Raw genomic sequence first — 19,270 nt, forward strand, 5'->3', positions numbered from 1 at the left:
TCCATGACTTTGTCATAAAAAACTTCTCAAAAAGCTCCAAGGAGTTTCCCTTATCCTGAACAATAAATTTCACACCTTTGAGTGAATGAAAAGTAAAGGGACTCCTCTCCTTATTGGTTACTGCCCAGTCACTTGGCAATGCAATGCTCAAATCTTAATCATTGTTTTCCTCAAAATTGGATGAATAATCTGTGTTAGAGGCTTCTGAGCTGCTACTCTTAGCCTTGTATTCATCATCAGTCTCTACATTGAGTAGTGATATCTCTTCAGGCAAAAGATTTTTCTTTTGTTTGGAATGCTTATTATGGGGGAGAAATGGGATCAAAACAAAAAAAAATCAGACATTTATCAACGAACGCCTGAAGTGTAGTGGGAGGCGAGAGGTAGATGTCCTCTATTAGACTGTCTTTTCATTATAAAAATGTTGCCATTTACCCCTAATTTAGCTCATAGTGTTACCAAATAATGTTCCTACAATTTGTGCAAGAGTCAAGTGCATTTCTGAGCTTGATCAGTGTGGCATCAGCCTTGAAAGAGGGAGAACATGTTACTTCATCAAAGGCAGTGTGATGTGAGGAGTGGGCAGCTGAGGTTTATGTATGCCAATGGTGACACTTTACAGGTTAAATTAATTTTGCTCTTTGGGTTATAATTTTAATTCTACATCTTAGTAAGCACAGTCATTCATTTTTATTGGTATCAGTCACCTGAGATACTGGCTTCTCATTTTCTGTTACCTTTCTGAGAACAGTAGTTCTTATGCAGAGGTTGGTGATAATTCCAGTATTTGCTTAATTTATTTGGGTTTTTCAACATTTAAGGTTTTTTGGTATCAGTATATTAATTTAACCATTTTACATTACTGTACTAAGGAATGAGTGGATTAGCTAGTTAACAGTACTGAAGTTAGTTCCATTGGTGCTAGCTAACTTTAAGCTATTTTATTTACATATTTAGGCTTATTGTGTGTGATATTGGATTTGAGAGGCAAGTTTAGTTTTTGCTTACCGTTTTTTGGCCTTTTTCACATTTCCTTTATTTTTTCTTATCTTGAGCCTTTTCCTGTCCACCCACTAATAAAAGGCATCTGTAATCTTTGGTTTGTGTATTCTGGTTTGTCTACAGGATTTCACATTTATTGTATTAATATGCCTCAGTCTTTTTTACTTCAGTTACAAGGTTAGGTTTTTGTTATTGTTCTTTGTGTTTAGTTGCCTGAGATAGAAGTTAACCTTGCCTTGTAATAATGTGTAACTGGTTATAATGTTTACTGTATTATTACTTAGACAGTTTATCTTTGTGTTTTGTATGTTAGTGCAGTTTCTGTGCTATTGTATTAATTTGTATTATATTTCCTTTTTCATCTTGGGTTAATGTGCCCCAGCAAACTTGTTAGGTGTTTCCAAGTAAGCCCTGCCTTGCATATATGTCGAATCTAGATAGGAATCCTTATTTCTTGGAGCACATGTTGCAGGCACGTCTGTTTACCTGATTTCATCAGGGAATTATCCTAAGATTAGTTGTATATCCAGTGAATGATTTTCTTCTAAAGAGTTCTTACAGGATATCTGCTGAAGTTTCAGTTTTGTTTGCATCAGAATCTTCAACCTTTACCTCTCAACAGGTGGCAGGCTTGTCTTTTTCATAGGAAGTATTGAAGGAACTCCCTTCTTTGAATGAGATTATGGTTGAGTGACCAGATTCATATCATTGTATACCCAGTTGCTAGCAGCCCACTCAGTAGACATTTCTGCATCCCCAGATAATAGCTAAGTGTTTTTGTCTCTCTGGGAATTGATACAATAGCATCTGGGAAAGTTTGGCCCTAATTCTACTTCTGTCACCACTTTTGTAGCTTACACTTACTTCCCAGTCCAGACTTGAGGTTAATCCATTGCTAGAACCCAGTTGTCATAGATCACTATTAGAAGGCCAACTGATGTCTGTGGGACCTTTCTTCAATCCAGACCAAAGAAGCAGCAGCAGTAGTAGTAGTAGGGCTGAGAGATCAGGATATCCATGTTGTCAAGATGTAGGATACCAACAGCATTCTTTGATCTACCAAAGTGACCATGGGAAATAGAGATCATCGCATCATAGGTACCCAGTACAAGGATTGCAGATCCTGCATTGCCCTGATATGAATTTCAAATCTCTACCACACATGTGTGAGAGGACAGATAGATGGAGGGGTCCAGCAGCCTCAGCAATAATCACAGATTGCAAGGGGGAGTGATTTGGCTTAAGACTTCTCTCAACCAGGAGCACAGCAGGCCTTTGATCACAGTTTTGAAACCTTGTAGGAAGTGGTCTTTTAGCAAGATGGGCTTGAACATGGGCAGAAAAGATGTCCCAAGTTCACTTGCTCATCATCCTTGAAGGAAGAGTCTTTCTCATTGTGAGATATTGCCAACAAGAAGAGATGATAGCGTCTTCAGTAATCTGTAAAACTCTTGCAATTCAGGACAGGAAACTTGCTGTCTCCCCAGTCATTACTTCAGGACACAGAAGCTTGGCCAAGAAAATTATTGTATACCAGCATAGTGAAGAAAATGAACCTATGCACCCTCTGCTTTGTAGAACAAGGCCTCATCTTTAGACTGGATGTATGACATAGATTCAAATTAAAGTGGTTTCAAAAGCTGAAGAAGTAGGTGTCTGTTGCTGAGCCCAGAATCATAAAAGCTCACAAGGACCCTTCCAATCTGGTGTTCAACTTTTGGCAGGTGGACTTAAGTAAGGAATACAATAAGGTGATGACAACTTCCCATCTTGTGCACTCACAGATGTATAGTTATATAAGTTTTATCATATCCAGGGTTATTTTTTGCAGGGTCCTCATTCTTCATCTGGTATAGAATCACTATCCTGCCAGGTGTCAGCTGCCTACTCTTACTTCAGTCACCTTGCTGCTTGGAGATTGACACTAAGACTTATAAGTTTATCTCTTTGTTTTTTCCAGGCTGAAGTTTCTCAACTTTTCACCATGACTTACACTAGTGGCCCCCATAGGGGGTAGTGTTGTCAGTGCACCTCATGGGGTGCACTGTAGGCATTACTAAAGGTTCTTTACAGCATCCTTTCGACCCCTAGTTGCAACCCCTTTCATTCCTTTTACTGTACCTCCATACATATTATCTTTCTTCCATCTTGCTATCCACCCTCTCCTGGCAATTGTTTCATAGTGCAAATGGGAGGTTTTCCTACTGTTTCACCTTTCAAACCTACCTACTCTCAATTTCCTTTTCAGCACTGAATGACCTCATAGCTCCCAGTGCCTGGCCTTTGGCCTAAACTCTGTATTCCATTCCATTCCATATACTAGTGACAGTGCGACTCACAGAATTGTCATAAGACTTAGTAGGTACCTTGATGAATGACTGGTGATTGCAACATCTGATAAAATGGTATGACAACTGTACTGCCTTATTCAAGTCCTAGCATCTATTGGACCTGCTTATCATCAGTAGAGTCAGACCTAACACCATTGCCAATGGCTACAAAAATGGACTTGGACATTAACACAATGAAAGCTCTAGTTTATCAAACAGAGGGCTGGATCCAAAATTCTCTGGCTGAGTTATGGCAATATATGATCAGGCATGTGGTCTCTTTACAGAAACACAACCTCAAAAGTTGCTTCATAATACAATCTCTGCTGTTGTATCTGATAAAACCTGGCCAGATGTTTCCCAGCTAGATAACTTTCCAATCAAAGTCTTGGATAAGTTCCTTTAAGATTTTTGATGGTGGCAGGATACAAGACACCAAATTTTTTAAGTACAACTAGTCTGAGGGACTAGTATTCTAAATATGTGAAAGTTTTGTCATTTTTAGACTCTTCAAATCTGGATTGGGAAACACACCTATTGGCAACATTAATTTGGTCATAACAGAAAAAGAGGCAGCACACCAGCTTAAGTTAAAAGACTGTATTAGTAGGCCTCCAGTACATGTAGTTCATTAGGAGGCATGCTTGTGGTGTGAGGACTAACAACTTGATTGCAGTGGCTCATATGCAGAATCAGGGAGCACAAGTTTGGAGACTGTCACCTCATGGTAGAAATCTTGTTTGGGCAAAGGCCAATAATGTTGTCCTCATACCCAGGTTCATCTTAGGAACACACATCACTATTGGAACACTATTAGGAGTTGGAAGCATTTCTTCTGTCCAAATGGTTGCTACATCCAAGGATATGCAGGGCTCTTTAGTGTTACTGGACCTGTTTATATTGAGCCTCCATTGCAGACTTACAGTTCACTGTGTTCTTCTCAACTAGACTAAGCATGGAAGATAGATGCACCAATAAGTTCTTGGGTAGCCAGATGGATATACCTTCCTGCTATTTTGACTCAGAGAGGTCTTGAGCAAGTTTCAGGCCACAGTTTTGAAGATTTCAAAGGTACCAGAAAATGTTGCAGTTTTGTGTGGGGAGGTTTTCCTATGTTGCCTTGGAAATTGTGGGTATCCTGCAAAAGCAGACAAAGCCATCACAGGACCTTGTAGAACTTCAGCTATCAACATCAACTAAGCAGTATAGAACAAATTTTGTAGTGGGTAATGTGAAAAGTCGGACATACAAGATTGATCATTGATCCAATATTTTTAGAAGACATCTATTGCTATCCAAGTTTCCAAAGTGGGATTTGTCTCAGGTTTAAAGAAACCCTACTCAACTGCTGTATTAACCATTGCAAGATTGATGGATCTAACACTAAGGACTGTCTGTCTTCTGGCTTTATGAGGTTGAGATGGTTCAGTAAGATTCAGGAAAGTATGGAAGTGTCATATAAGTTAAGAGCTGGAGTTCCCTTGGTTTGCATTTTCAGCTGACATTGTAGCCGAGACTCAAATCCCAGGAAGCTGTGACTTCGAAAGCACCCTTTTCCTTGCCTTTTCTTGCTTCCTACTCAGTGATGAAGAGGATTTTGTTCTCTGTCCAGTGAGAGCAGTCACTTTTGCTTGTAGATAGTTTCCATGGGTTGTTTCAGGAAAGAGATTTCTAGAAACACCATATCTTATTTGCTCAGGCTTGATGGGTGTCAGTGCTGCACAGGTAAGTCTAGTCTGCAAAATTGTGGCATTTTCCTTTCCTTAAATTTCTAAACTTAACCTTGATTCCAGTGCTGTTCCAAATGCAGGGACATGAAGGTGCTATTTAATTTTTACCAAATTATGGTTATAATTAAAGGATGTAACTATAAATGAATGTACACAGATTCTTTGGTACGCATTACCAGCAGGGCATGTGTTACATTTTGGGGGAGAATTCTCAGGAATCTTCACCTTATCCCATCATTTGTGGTGTCCTTAGAGATGTAGACCTCCAGGCTTACTAGCAGCTATTCAGTGCAAAAAAAATTATTTTTCTTCCCACTTGGACCCCCTCTTCACTTCTTGATCCCTCAAGTTATCCAGAGAGTTTGGTCCATCATCTATTTTTGTCCCCAAGGTATATATATCTCTGGATTCTGCAAGTCTCAGTCTATATTCTGAGAGATTTCAGTACGGGCAGTCCTCAGTTATCTGCGATCCAGTTTTATGGCGCTTGTCTAGCGATGAAAATCTGCAGTTTTCAGTGCCAAAAATCACCGATTTCTGCTTATCGGTGCCGATACTTAGCTAACAGGGGTGCATATAACCGAGAATCGCGGTTATTGGTGATTTTTGGTTATCATCACGCTGTCAGAATGGAACCCCCACCAATAACCAGGGACTGCATGTAATGTGAACCTTCCTCATATGGGGCACACCACTAGCTGAATTTTGAGGAATTATCAAATTTTAGTTATAACAGTGTTAAACTGTTTTATGTCTAAATGCACATATCCTGAAGTGATAATGCTAAAAAAAAGTTTTGAGAATGGTTTATTGACAGTTTTATTCATTGCTTGTATGACATTGTGAACCACAAATCATGAAAAGACTTGTACAAAACTTTTGTATAAATAATTCAGGATAGGCCCAAGTGAGTTATGGACTGTTATCGACAGTTTTTTGCATAAATAAACATATCTAGCAACGTTATTGCTAAAAAAGAATGTTTAGATTGTTCATGGACAACTTTGTTCATCGTTTTTACAGCACTGTGAACAACAGATTGTAAAAAAAAGCATGGAAAATGAATGTGATAAGTAAAATTTATTCAAAAATAATTGTTCCCCATTAATATCCCATTTTCACTAGTGGTAGCGTTAATAGAGAGAATGGCTTATAGGGATAAGTAATCTAAACATTTTTATTTTCTCTCCTTTTTGAGTCCAGAAATATTGCTCTTTTGCTGTTCCCTGAAAAGTTTCTTTTTTTCAAAACTAAATGCTTCAATCTCCAAGAAGACCGAAACAAGACTTGTGTTTATTCAGTATTTTATTCGTAGAATCAGTGGTAAAAGTTAGAAGGAAATAACCTTCATTCATCAGGTAGAAAGTTATTTACTTTATAGAATGGGGCCTTATGATGTCGGCACCCCCCATAAATGCAAATTTTAGGTAACATAAATCAAGAGAGAGCACAGTTCTATTCATTTGATTGTATTGTAAATTTCAAGGCATATTTCTTACATGACAAAATAATTTCAGTGCAAGAATCAACCTTCTAACTGTGATAGTTTCGTACTTATTACAAAATAAGCGTAAATTTTTTCTTTTGCCTTTTTCTCAAAACTTTGTTTTTTCAAAAATAAATGCTTATATCTCCAAGAAGATAGAACCAAATTCTATGAAACTTATAGTGTATTATAACTGTCTTAATTTTGTGAGAGGGAAATTAATTTTTAGTGAAACTTTTTTTTTGGCATATTATTTTTGAAGTTTTAAAAAAATTTTCAAATGCAAAAAAAATTAACTGAGAAGTTGAGTTTGTAAATTTCCCCATGTGAGAATTTTCATTATTAGTTTAAGAAGAAGAAGTAAAAATTTGAAGCAAATCCCATTGTTCATAAGGTGGCTATAAGCACTTTCTTTATAATGGGGCCTTAGGGAGTCAGTGCTCCCCTTAAATAGCAAATGTGATTATATGAGGGATGGGTTTGTGTTGAAACAAATCCAGTTTGTTATGAAACTCAATTTACTTTTTCCATATAAACCTTTTATTCATGTAAAAACTTCCCTCCATTAAGCCTCACAGATCTTTCAATTAGTATTCCAGACCATACGAAAAGTTGGCTGAAACCGTTATCAAACAGTGACCATAGGTAAAAAAGAAACATTAAAAATGCATAGCAATTTTAAAAGAATTACTTTGATATAGATATTTCAGCCATCCAAGAAATGTGTCCTGAAAATTTTAGCAATGAAGTGATAATTATTCCTCAATAACACGTCAGTTAGTCATCATTGTAGTGGTAGAAAAACCACCTTTATGACATTGAACAAAATAGTATGGGAAAGTAATGCTATTGTTTGACTATTTCCAAAGCCTGAAATTGCCAGCAAGAAAAAGCAAAGATTAACATTGGATAATAACAACTTTTAAGTTAGATAGCTTCTGTAGAAAGTGTATAACTAGTAAAGAGTAGAAAACTAAATTTAGTAGATATAGTCAAACAAATGTCTTAATTCACATCAAATATAATTTTTTTATACTTTTAAAAATTGAAACAGCTCAGGGAAACCAGAATGGGCATTACTAGTGGTAACAGGGCTGAAAGTGGAATCTGCTAAATTGCTCTGGTACTAATAACACTGCAGTGCTGATTTAAAATCAAATAAATCCACCATATGTATCCATTTGCAGTAAAGGGAATGCCCTATTAAGGGGAATTAGTGTTGTCAGTGAACCTCATGATGGCCTATAGAGTGTTTGCAGAATCTTTGACACCTAACTGCACCTGCTTTTTAGCCTCTACTGTACTCTTACTTTTACTTTACCTCCGTTCCTGTTTCCTTTCTTCAGTCTTGCTGTTTAACTTTTCTAACTACAGTATTACCTCTTAGTACAAATGTGGGATTTTCTCCCAGAGCCAACTTTAAATCCTTTTACTTCATCTTTATTTTCTGGGTTTCATTTGTCTTGCTATTCAACTACTCCAGCTCCCTCTTTTCACTGTCTTAAGCACTGAATGACCAGTGTTGAGGAATTGGCAGCTTGGCAGCTTAAATTTCATAGAATCCATCAAGGGAATGGATATGAAAAACTATGATTGTGTAGTTTGGCTTCATCCTTTGTAGTACAGTATAGTAATTCTCCATAACCTTAGAATATAAACTGATAACTGAAAAAGCCATAAGATTTTTGTCATGAGAGGTGCATGTGTTTACATTTGAAGGTGTACTGTAGTATGTTTATCTGGATTGAGAGCGTTACCAAAGACAGCATAAGCTAATTCACAAAGTTGAAACTGCTGAAACTCCACGCATAAAGTTGCCATCATGCCTCATACAAAGGTGGTGAAAATGTACTTTTACATTCCATGAATGGGGGAGTCACAAAACTCATTTGGAAATTTTATGAAAGTGAAACTCTAAACTAGCCAACTTCCAGTAAATATGATATATTAAAGTGAACAGAGATTAAAAGGATAAGAAAAACTGGGAAATGTACCAAGAAGTGACACACATGTTGTGAACTTAAGGATTCATGTGGTGCATTCGCAGTACTACCTCTTTTCTTCTGTCTGTCAAATAAAGCATTCAGTGCATGGGACATTTGAAGACCACAAGTGTGGGTTGTATATGAGTGGTGGGTCTGTAATGAAAAAATTAACTTTATTAAAAAAAATGAATTTTATCCATGCTTTGATATATGAAGTTGCTTGTACATTCAGTTACTTGAGTTCATGTTTGGTCTGGATAGTTAAATATTAGAGGAGTAAGATACATTATTATATCAAGTGGATTCGTCTCAAGATTAAACTAGCACAAATTTACTGATAAATCAGTTAGTAGTATTTTTACTGCTTACTAACAAGACTGCAGGTCCATGCTCTTTCTCAGATATTGTATGTATATTGATTTATGTGCACATGTTTTGTCTGCTTTGGCATAAAGTAGTTTATTGAAAGATGTTCACTTGATATGCTGTAAGCTTAACCATAAATCTAAATGTTATTTGTAAGAGTTAAGCTCACTTTTTTATGTTACATTTATTGAGCTTTTTTTAATTCATTATATTACATTGTAATATACCCCTGATTCAACATTATCTGAAGTTATCAAATACTGTAGTTTCACATGTCTGAATGTATGTATGTTAGTGTTTCTTCATTGATAAGAATTGAAAAGCTGTGACAGATTATGAATAAGTTGGAAATGTTTACAGATTTTGGTTTTACAGGGAGGTTGTTTGATTATGAGTACTTTACTGGTTAGCTATAGAATAAAGGGCTTCACTCAAAGATTAATTTGCTATACAATGGTTGTAGCTCTTAAGTTTACAGATTGACCCTTCATGAAATCCTGGAACTCTAAGTGTTTTTCACATCTTTTTATTTAATTTGATTTAATTTGGGAGGACATTTTGTAAAATCCTCAAATTAACACATGATTAGCTTACTCTTTAAAATGCTTAATAAGTTTTGGGGTTGTTAGGCCGGAGTCACTCAACACCACCCTCAACACAACTGTTGATTCGGCTGTGCTAGAGCCACAGATCTTCACCACTCAGCTGGCCTCTAAGTTATCTGCTCAAGTAAATCAAGGCCCACTTCAGCATGAAATGCAAGGTCAAGTTTCAAAAACTCAGGGTGCACCAGGCCAGGGTAAAGGTAGCAAGAGCACAACTGCTCAAGGTCCAACTTCACAGGTTGTAACTGCTGAAGTTACTAATGTGAAGGGGGCAGCTCCTCAGATGAAATCTAAGAAGGACAAATCTGTCAAAGGTACAACTGCTGCTGGTACAGTTGTTGTTCAGGGCACAGCTGTTGAGGATGCAGCACCTCAAGTTATGACAGATCAAATCATTAGTGGCCAGATGACCTCTGATCAGGTCCCAGCAGAACCTGAAAAGGCAGTTGAGATGCTCGTTGGGTGGGAAGGGTATGTGAAGAAGTCATTTGTGTATCTACCACTAGGAAAGGCTTTAAGTATTTTTCCATTTTAAATAATTAAGAAATATTCCAGTGATTAACTGTTCATCTGTTAAGACGAGTATGTTGTATGGACCATAATATGAATACAGTATTTTTATCAAGATGTATTGCTTGATTGTGAGCAGACTTTTCAAGTGTTTAATTTTGCTGTGATTTTTAAAATATATTAGCTGAAATGGTTCACATGGCAAAGGTACTGATAAAAGTCGTGTTTTAGGTAAATTATTATTCTGTAAAGCTTTCCTGATGGTATCTTTCAGATTTGATAAAAGTGTTATTTGCGTGGTTTGAGAACCCTTTATCCTCTCCCCAAATCATAGTAACATTTATGCACTGCATTTTGTGGTATTTAATTTTTTATGTTTTTACAGTTTTTCATCTGTTTGAGTTGGGTGAATATTTTCCCTTACTAGTAGTTACATAAATGTTTTGATGAGAATTTAGTGCTTGCAGATGGTAGGTTTTGTGTGTTTTCCTTTCCATTTAATAAGAGTGAATATATTAGCATTTAAAAGATAAAATCTTTATTCACAAAATTTTCCTTCCTGTGCCTTATGTGCTTGTCATGTTCTCAGGGGTTAACTTATGCTGTAGTACTTTTGTGATCAGCAGGATATTCATTTTTCAATTTTTGCTTTATTTTAAAGTATTGGCACTGCACTGATGGCAATGGTTGGTTTTGTGTTTGTAGGAACTGAATGCTCCAATGCATTAACTGTTTTGTCTGTTTGCTTACATTTATTTATTCTAAAGGTAGACAGTTTTGCCATTAATATCTAGCTTTTTCCGTAAGAAATACATGATTTGGTTTGAGGAGTAATAAATACTTAATTATTTATGTTAGTAAAATGAAGGTGTAGGCCTCATCCACACCAAATATACAGAAGTTTTGTCTTTGATTGTCCCAGCTACAAGAGTTATCAAAGCCTAGGAAGTGGCAATCGTTCATCTGTATACTCATTTCTCACCGACTCTGAAACACCGGAGAATGGTTGGCCTTACTTTCGAAGGTAATCAGGACAGTTGAAATTAAAATGAATAATGTCCACATGCTTCCATATGTGGGAATAATGCTGTTGCAGGGAAGATCTCTTTGTCCAAAATAGTGCTATGTGTAGGGAACTTTTTAGCTTAAAATATAAATGTTCCTCCTTTTTAAGAAACTAAATAACTAACATTATTCATGCTGTAAACAATCTACTTATGGTAAATGTTCTTTGCTTAGGGAAGCTTTGATTTGTAGAGCCCTTACAAATTAGCATAATATGCAGATGCTTTACACTTATGTTCTTTTCCATTTTTTATTTCAAAATGAAAAATAAATAAGTGATTGCAAGGGGTACTCTTTATTAATCAGAATATGGTAAAGAAAAATGGCCACTTGTGGAGCCAGACTCTGAGATCATGTATGAAAACGCTTCTGCCAGCTGCCAAAAATAGCTTCAGAGACACACAGTAACTGAAAGTGTCCCCAGCTGGCTCAGTTTTGGCTAGGTATTGTGGTGGGCTTCATTACTACACTTACTCTCTCTATCTTCACACATCACAATGGTTGAACATAAGTAATGACTATTTTATTTTTTCTAGTATTGTACCTTGCTTTTTGTTTGAATAGCTAATTTACTTTCCCTTGAATGTGATTGCTGCCTGTTTGTTTGAATATTTTAATTGGTGTATTTTTCATCAGGTGGTTGTAAGATTTATTTTTGAAAGTAAGTCATTTATAAATGTATTGACAGGATTTTTTTACAATACATGTATTCGCATTTTATATCAACACTGTATTTTCTTTTAGGCTCTGCCTCATTAATAAGATATAAAGCAATTCTTTTTGTATTTGCTTTTGTGTTGTTATTATAACCCTTCTTTTTTTAAGTACTTGTGAAATGTTTTTTATTGTTTTGGCTTAGTTTGCAAATGTCTAAGTTCGCCTTGTGTGTGCACCACAACGGAAGAAGAATATAAGTCAAAGTTAACAATGTTTGAATGCCCACTCTTGCACCAGTTCTTAGATAGCAGTATAGTTCCTGTAAAGGGATCTTCACTGTGAGGTCTGAGTGCCAGTTTGCTATTCAACTTTGTTAATTCTAAGCCTATTTGCATTGTCCCTGGGGTTGCAGAGTGAGCCTGAACAGCCTTGCGTCCTGTCTATCGGCTGGGACCAACACCTCGGGCATGTGGCGCGACAGGTTGGCACGCTCACATCATGCATCCTTGTCTCAATTGTTTTATAGCAAAAAAATAAAAAAATTACCATCCTAAAGTTTGTTGCAAAATTTTATAAACCATTGATTTAAGTCCTGTAGGTGGAAGTGTAACATATTTTATGCTTTTCTCAAGAAAATGCTAAAACAAAAGTTCATATTTTAATCATTAGATGTACATTTCATAGCAACAAACTTTACAGTTGGCTGTGTATAGATGGTTAGTTATTTCTTATTAGATGTCTCATCATCTGCCTGTCTGTATCTGCCCATCCCTGATGACATTGTGCATGACAAGGGGTCTGGCATTGTTCCAACAGCCACAGCCAGAATTGGCAAACCTTTTGACATGTGCTGTGACATTTCCTGTGGATAAGAAGTGATGCAATTTCTGTTTTCATCTTGAAGAATATGTAATTGCTATATTGATAAATTAATTGTCTGGTTTTCATTTCCTTTTTTTTATTTTAATGTTTAACTTAATGCATCATTTTTTGTTCAAGTGACTTTAAGAAGTTTATAATGATGTTTAGGGAAGGCGCAGTTTAAGTAACGGACTTGTAGTTGAAGTATATGTTTTACTGTAGCAGTTTTTCAACTCTTGACTGAATGCTGGACTTGGGTAATATATGCCTCTGGAATTTATTTCATTATAAACAGTTCTTGTTGTGAATGTCATGGCAAGAGTTTCATGTCTGCAATCAGTGTACATCTTGAAAATTGACATTTTCAAAGAGAATGAAGTTTTAAAATTTAACTGTTTTAACATATTTGTCACAGACTGTTAGAAAAGTTACAGTTACCAAGTGTTTATGGTATGAGAATATTATTATTATTATTATTATTATTATTATTATTATTATTATTAAATAGTTTAACCAAATTACTTAATATTTACTGAACATCAAGAATATTTCTCTGAATTATCTTGTTACTGTATTTTTTTTTTTTCCTAAAAACTGTGTGCATGGAACTTCCACAAATAGTTCAGTTACGTTACTGGTTGATAAGTATTGTTAGCCAAACTACAGCTTATGTCAAGAGTTGGAAAACATTTTGAAAGTTTCTTAGAGTTAAAGCATGTCTTGTTTGCAATTGGCATGTCTCAGCTAGATCAGTATCAAGAGACTGAATGCTGGGGTCATATTTTATTTTTCTGTTTTTCCTTACTGTGCTGAGAGCAATGCTACTAGACGTTATCTTCATTATTCTATTCATTTTTTATTGATCAACACATTTTTTTACCTAATGACTAATAAGACTAAACTTTGTTTAGTAAGTTCACTGTTTGAGAAACAATACCAAGACAAGAACTCAGACATATCTCACAATATTTCTAACAATGACACTTACACTTTTCATTAAAAAGGAACACAGTCTGTATAAAATAAATGAAGCCTAAATGTATTTTAATCACTGTTTGAACTTCCAATGGAATATGTTATGTATGCAAGAAACATATTTTAAAAAGGAAATTTTGCATTGGCCACTTACTTATGCTGTGTTAGCTAATCTTTCATTTTAAGGTGTTTAAACTATTTACAATTTGGTAGGAGTTTCTGCTATATTTTCTTAATTCTTATTGTAAAAATGTTCATTATCACAACAAGCTTCTAGTTTGTACTTAGTAACATAACTCTTTTGAAAATGATTGATAGCCATATTGATTTTCCAAATTTTGCATTTTTGTAGAACCCAGTGATTTATTGGTTGTGAGTTGCACTATCATTGTTATAATTGGGCAGTTTAACAAGACCACTGAGTCTTTTCTTGACTCTCAAAAGTCTCATACAAAAAGCACTTGTTATTGGATTCAATTGGGCCTTAAGGGACACTGCAAAGAACTTAGTATTGTACTGTATTTAGTATGCTAAGCAAAGGATATTGTAAACTATACCCCAGTAGGTAGGTGCTATTGTCACTCCTTCTGTGGACTTCTTATGAGGAGGGTGAACATATTCTCACACTACAGATGAGTGCTGGCCAAAAGTACATATTAAGAAAATCTACAGATCCATAGTTGGATTTAAGATGTTAGAAGAGTTTTCAAAACAAGAATATCTGGTGCATAGAAAGGAGCTTATAATATAGGAAGAAAAATTTTATTACTAGTCCAGAAGAAATGGTTTTGTGATGGTATGAGACTGCTTTCTTAATATTTAGAAATATATGGTCCCCCCAGGTCTCCATAAGACAGACCAACTAATCTCAAAGAATTCTCTCTATGTAGTTGGTCTCGGCCAGAATAGTGCATATTGACGCAATGATAGAATATAAAGAACTCGAGACAAAAAGTCTCTATCTCTTTGTGTACGATGACTGCCTAGGCTCTTTCTTCATCCTTCACATACCGATGTGGCAGCAGCACATATGTTGGCCATTTTCCTCATTACTTACGCCAGGTCTGTGCAAAGTAAATGTTCACCCCAGTCCCTTGACTTTTTATCAGGGAAAGTGGGTGGGTTTGAGGACTCACAGCAGCTACCAAAAGTAGGTGTTTCCTATGTCAAAACCTGTTTTTTGATAGTGAAGTTGCTGTTCTTCCTCAAAGGAGCATACAAAAATTGCAGGTGACAAAATGGCTTAGCTCCTAATAAATCAATCCCAACAACCCAGATAAAATTTTTGTCCAAGATGGAGTCACAAGTTACCAATCATATTCTTTATTCCAGATAGTACCCATTAGGGTTTGGCAGCAAAGAACAGGAAACAACACATGAACCTATATATATATATTATATATATACACTATATGTATTTTATATATATATATATATATATATATATATATATATATATATATATATATATATATATATATATATATATATATATATATATATATATATATATATATATATATATATATATATCAATATTTGTAGTTCTAAGGTGACTTACCCAAATACGCTTGGTCCAGCTGCAGGATTATTGCACCTTTCCTGGCAATATCTCAGTATGACCACCACATCAAGAAGGTCCCTGAATTTCCACTGAAGTGCCTAAGGGGCCATGACTTACCATACCACCTACTGATACATAGTGGTAGTCAACAGACTCCAGTCTGTTGACTACCACTGTCAGGTTTCATAAGCATGCTTCTCTGTGGCTCCCCAGATTAGCCAATCATCTAGGTAGGCTACCAGTTGAATTCATTCTTGAGTTCATGGGCAACTATTGCTGCTTATTTTGTAAAAATTCATGGGGCAATGATTAACCCAAAAGGCATGACCTTGAAATCTGTTGTACATTTCCTTCCCTATCCAAAACCCCAGGAAGGGACAGAAGGGAACAGCGACTAGGACATAACAGTATGCATCTTTCAGATGTATAGAGATGCTCCAGGTCCCTTGCAGCATGAGCAAGTGTATTTGGACAACACTAGTCATCTGGAACTGTGGCAAACATTGTGTTCGTTCAGACCTGACAGGTCGAGAATCACCTTTTGTTCAGAGGACTCCTTCTTGGGGATGCTGAAGAGACATGCTTGGTGGCAAATAAGCTCGCCTTTCTCTATGGCCCCCTTTAAGAAGGCCTTCTGCACATATTTTTCCAAGGATGGGTCTGATTTTTGGAAAAACCCCTTTAGAGGAGGGGAGGGTGAGTGCATTTCCACCCTAGCCCATTGAAGATATTACTATGTCCTCAAGGGGAGGGCTGCCACTACATGTACAGTACTAAAGGAGATGACCCCAACCATGTAAGTCTTATTGGGCTGCACCTCTTCCTTTGCCTTTAATAGGCAGTCCAGGAATTGATTTTCCTTTTCTACAGTTTGAGCATCTTTGTCTGCTTCGAAAGGGGTGCTGCTGCTGCTTGTCTCCTCTTCTGTTGTTGGAGGGATCTTTAGGAGTCACTGGAGGTTTGTATGGCTCCGATTCATACCAAGCTTTCTTTGGCTTAGGAAGAGGAAACTTGTGATTATTGTTTCTCGGGTTCCCTTTTCCAAGAAGAGCATTGTACAGTTCTGTTGTTGGGTTTGTTCAGTGAGCTGAGCAACAACAGACTCTTCAGAAACGTTCCTATAGGAAGGGGGAGGATGTAATAGGGAGTTTACATTGGGGAGCAAAATGTTGGAGCCGACCAATGCTTCCTTCTGAGCCTTAATGTGACACTCCAGAAAGTCTCAGAGTGCTTCCCACAGGGTCAAAATAAGCATTTTGATTACAGCAGTGAACATTGTTCGGGAAGATTCTTGAAGCCCTCTAATAGTTATGTCCAGCATAGTAGTGGAAGTTACAGTATTAAGGAGGTGAAGCCTAGCATGAAAGTCAGCCATGGCTGTCCCATCTGAGATTTTTCTCATAGGGGTCTCAGATTGCTAGGTAGCATGTTCAAAGGGAGCTTTTTCTTTCAAAAGAATGGATAGTTGTTGCCCATTCCTTTGTAGAACTATCAGATACTGGGATGGCAGAGACAAATGGCTTTATATCTGCCATTAACTCTTGCTTCCCGGTTACCACAGAATTCTGAAAATCTGCCTTCACAAGACTGAGGGGGTATTGGTTCTCTAAAATTGTTGTGTTCTGTTTTCCATTAAACTGGAAAATTGTTTCTGTGACTTTCCTTTCTATATTCTTAGGAAGGAGAAACATCTTCAGCAGTTTCTGAATTCCTGTTGAAGGAGGGACCAACCACCATTCAGTATTAGGAAAAGGTGCTGTCTTGAAATTCTACATGTTCAACCCCAACCATAGTTTTCCTTTTGTTAATAAGGTATTTTCCCTATGGTAAAAGGATACATATTGAGGAGTCATGCCAAGGGTTATCAGTATCGTCAACAGTGGATATTGGTGCCCATACTACATTTTGATTTGAAGTTTTATAGTCCGAACTGACCATATTCTTGTCACCAGTCGGAGTTCTTGGGGTGGCTAAACTGTCTCTTAATACCTGTTCTGATTTCAAGAGGGATCTAGACAACTTATTCAACTTCTTTTTAGCACTTGGGATTTTTATTACCCTGTTCCCTTGACCTGAGTATTTCGATGAGAGAACCATTCTCTGCCCAGACAGACTGTGCAGCTTCTCTGTTCTCTTGTTTAAAGGCTGAGAAATTTGCACACATTACATCTAATCGGTATCCAGGACTAACCTGATTCCTCTTGGGAATCATGGATAGCATTTCTGATATACCGACACTCAGCAGCAAGGATATCTTGGACACTACTCATAATTTCCTCTTGGAATTCTGAAAGTACTACTCCCTATCACAGGCACCTGCATGAACTGAGTGCACCAAAGCAGTTGTATCACCACTACCCGGCAGGCTAGAAGTCCTGGATAAATCCCTAGACCCCCTAGAAGAAACAGACTTCAGACGGGGTTGGGTGAACCTCATCAGGATCCCCTTTGGTATCTGATTGCTGCATGGGAGAGGGAGGATTCTCAGCTGAGGTATCCCTTTCATGTAAAGCAGAAGACCGTGTCATTGGGCCTTCCGAATCCAGAGCGGCAGTTTCAGTGGTTTCCTGTCTGACATTAGTGATATTTCTGCCAAGGAGACTCTTCATCTCCATTAGAGGGGTCGACGACAGAGGTTCTACGAACCAATGCCTTTGAGTATGGCCCAAGCATGGATTCTGCTCGGAGAGGGAAGAAAACACTGCCGGAGTTCTGCCGGAAAGATGTAGTCTCCTTCCATACCCCTACTGAAACCTATAACTCATGGCAATTGCTTAAAGAGATCTCTTTCACCATTTAAGCTTGCTGCCAGGAGCATTTTGGATATTTCACACTTGTATAGTGATCAACCAAATTCTCCTTTATTCCTACAAGGCTGTGTTCATAGCAGGAGGTATGAGCCGTACCCATGGGCAAAAGTGGATTGAGCAATTTGCTGCAGCGCACATCATCTGTGAATCTTGTGTAATAGCAGCCCTATAGGGATAAAAAGAACAAGTGTTCATTAGAAACAATCTAGTGCTAACCTTTGTATAGGAAGCGCACACAACATAAAACGGGCTGACTTGGTCACAAGTATGTAGTCATAGTATATTTGGTATTGTATCATGATCAGTGGGTCATATCCATAAGTCAGTAATACTGTATTAAAATAATAATTCATAATTACTACCATAACTTTACCATAAAAGTATTTTCGCACAAATGATACTCGACTCATTTAAGACAAAACTGATTGGATACCATAAATCCTATTTCTGTACATTATTATAATTTTGTTTACCTCGTCTAACTCTTAAGCATTAGGTAAATGTTACAGGCTACATTACTATGTGGTACATAATTAAAGTATAAGTTGTTGGAGTTATTGTGCCAAATTTTATATAAACTAGGTTTATGTAAGATTTTAATTTGCCTGCCAAATTTCACTCTTACAAAAATGTAAATATGATAATCTTGTTGGAAAAAGCAAGCATCATGAGAATTTTCTGAATGTGATGTCACTAACAGCAGAGTAACATCTGTTACAAGCAGATCTGTAAAATGAATTTTTTTTCAAACTTGATAAAAGTCCCCCAATATTAAAGATAAATGGGGAACTTTCTGCATCCTAAAATCCATTTAGTTTCATCATCAAATACTACAAATAAAAAGCCAGCTTTTTTACTAAACGCCAAGGATTGGAAGAGTCAAGCACAATTGAGAACTATCATGGCTACCTATTGTAATTGAGAAATCAGGCTACCATGATTCCTGTTTCTGGCTAGCCTAAAATTATCTAGTGGTGTTAAAAAGATTTTAACTAATGAGTTTCCATAACCATAATGTCTAATATTGCATTATTGTTAAATATCACTTTGTTAGACAGGAAAAAAGAAAAACAGCACGGCACTATAGAGTAGCCTAGCGATCCTATCCTAACTTCTCACATTGTGGGAGACCCACAGCCTCCCAGCTTTAGCAAATATAAATCTACCAGTTAAAAATTTTAAAGATCTAAAACTTTTCACTAAGACTTAAACATTTGTACTTAACTTGCTTCTGAGTTTAGTTCTTCCATGGTGACTGAAGTAAGAGCTTGGGGAAAATAATCTGGGAAGGAAGCTGCAGAGGTGGTTCGCTCAGCAGAAACCA

The 19,270-nt window shown here is 36.7% G+C and overlaps 1 protein-coding gene across 50 annotated transcripts in view; it reads left to right on the forward strand.

Moving 5' to 3' along the window:
• LOC136827934 (ankyrin-2-like) overlaps positions 1–19,270 on the forward strand; it is a 790,256-nt gene that overhangs the window by 482,353 nt on the left and 288,633 nt on the right. For 30 of the 50 annotated variants that reach the window (XM_067085453.1, XM_067085409.1, XM_067085415.1 and 27 more), the window contains 2 exons: positions 9,529–9,975; positions 12,149–12,217. The exons of 7 other annotated variants lie outside the window; for them this stretch is intronic. In XM_067085453.1, the coding sequence (XP_066941554.1) occupies positions 9,529–9,975; positions 12,149–12,217 (516 nt within the window). Of the gene's footprint in view, positions 1–9,528; positions 9,976–10,936; positions 11,039–12,148; positions 12,218–19,270 lie in introns of all 50 variants that reach the window. 13 more of the 50 variants (XM_067085417.1, XM_067085406.1, XM_067085412.1 and 10 more) reach the window with 3 other exon arrangements.

The sequence above is a fragment of the Macrobrachium rosenbergii genome, chromosome 42, assembly GCF_040412425.1.
Source record: "Macrobrachium rosenbergii isolate ZJJX-2024 chromosome 42, ASM4041242v1, whole genome shotgun sequence".
Taxonomy (NCBI): Eukaryota; Metazoa; Arthropoda; class Malacostraca; order Decapoda; family Palaemonidae; genus Macrobrachium; species Macrobrachium rosenbergii.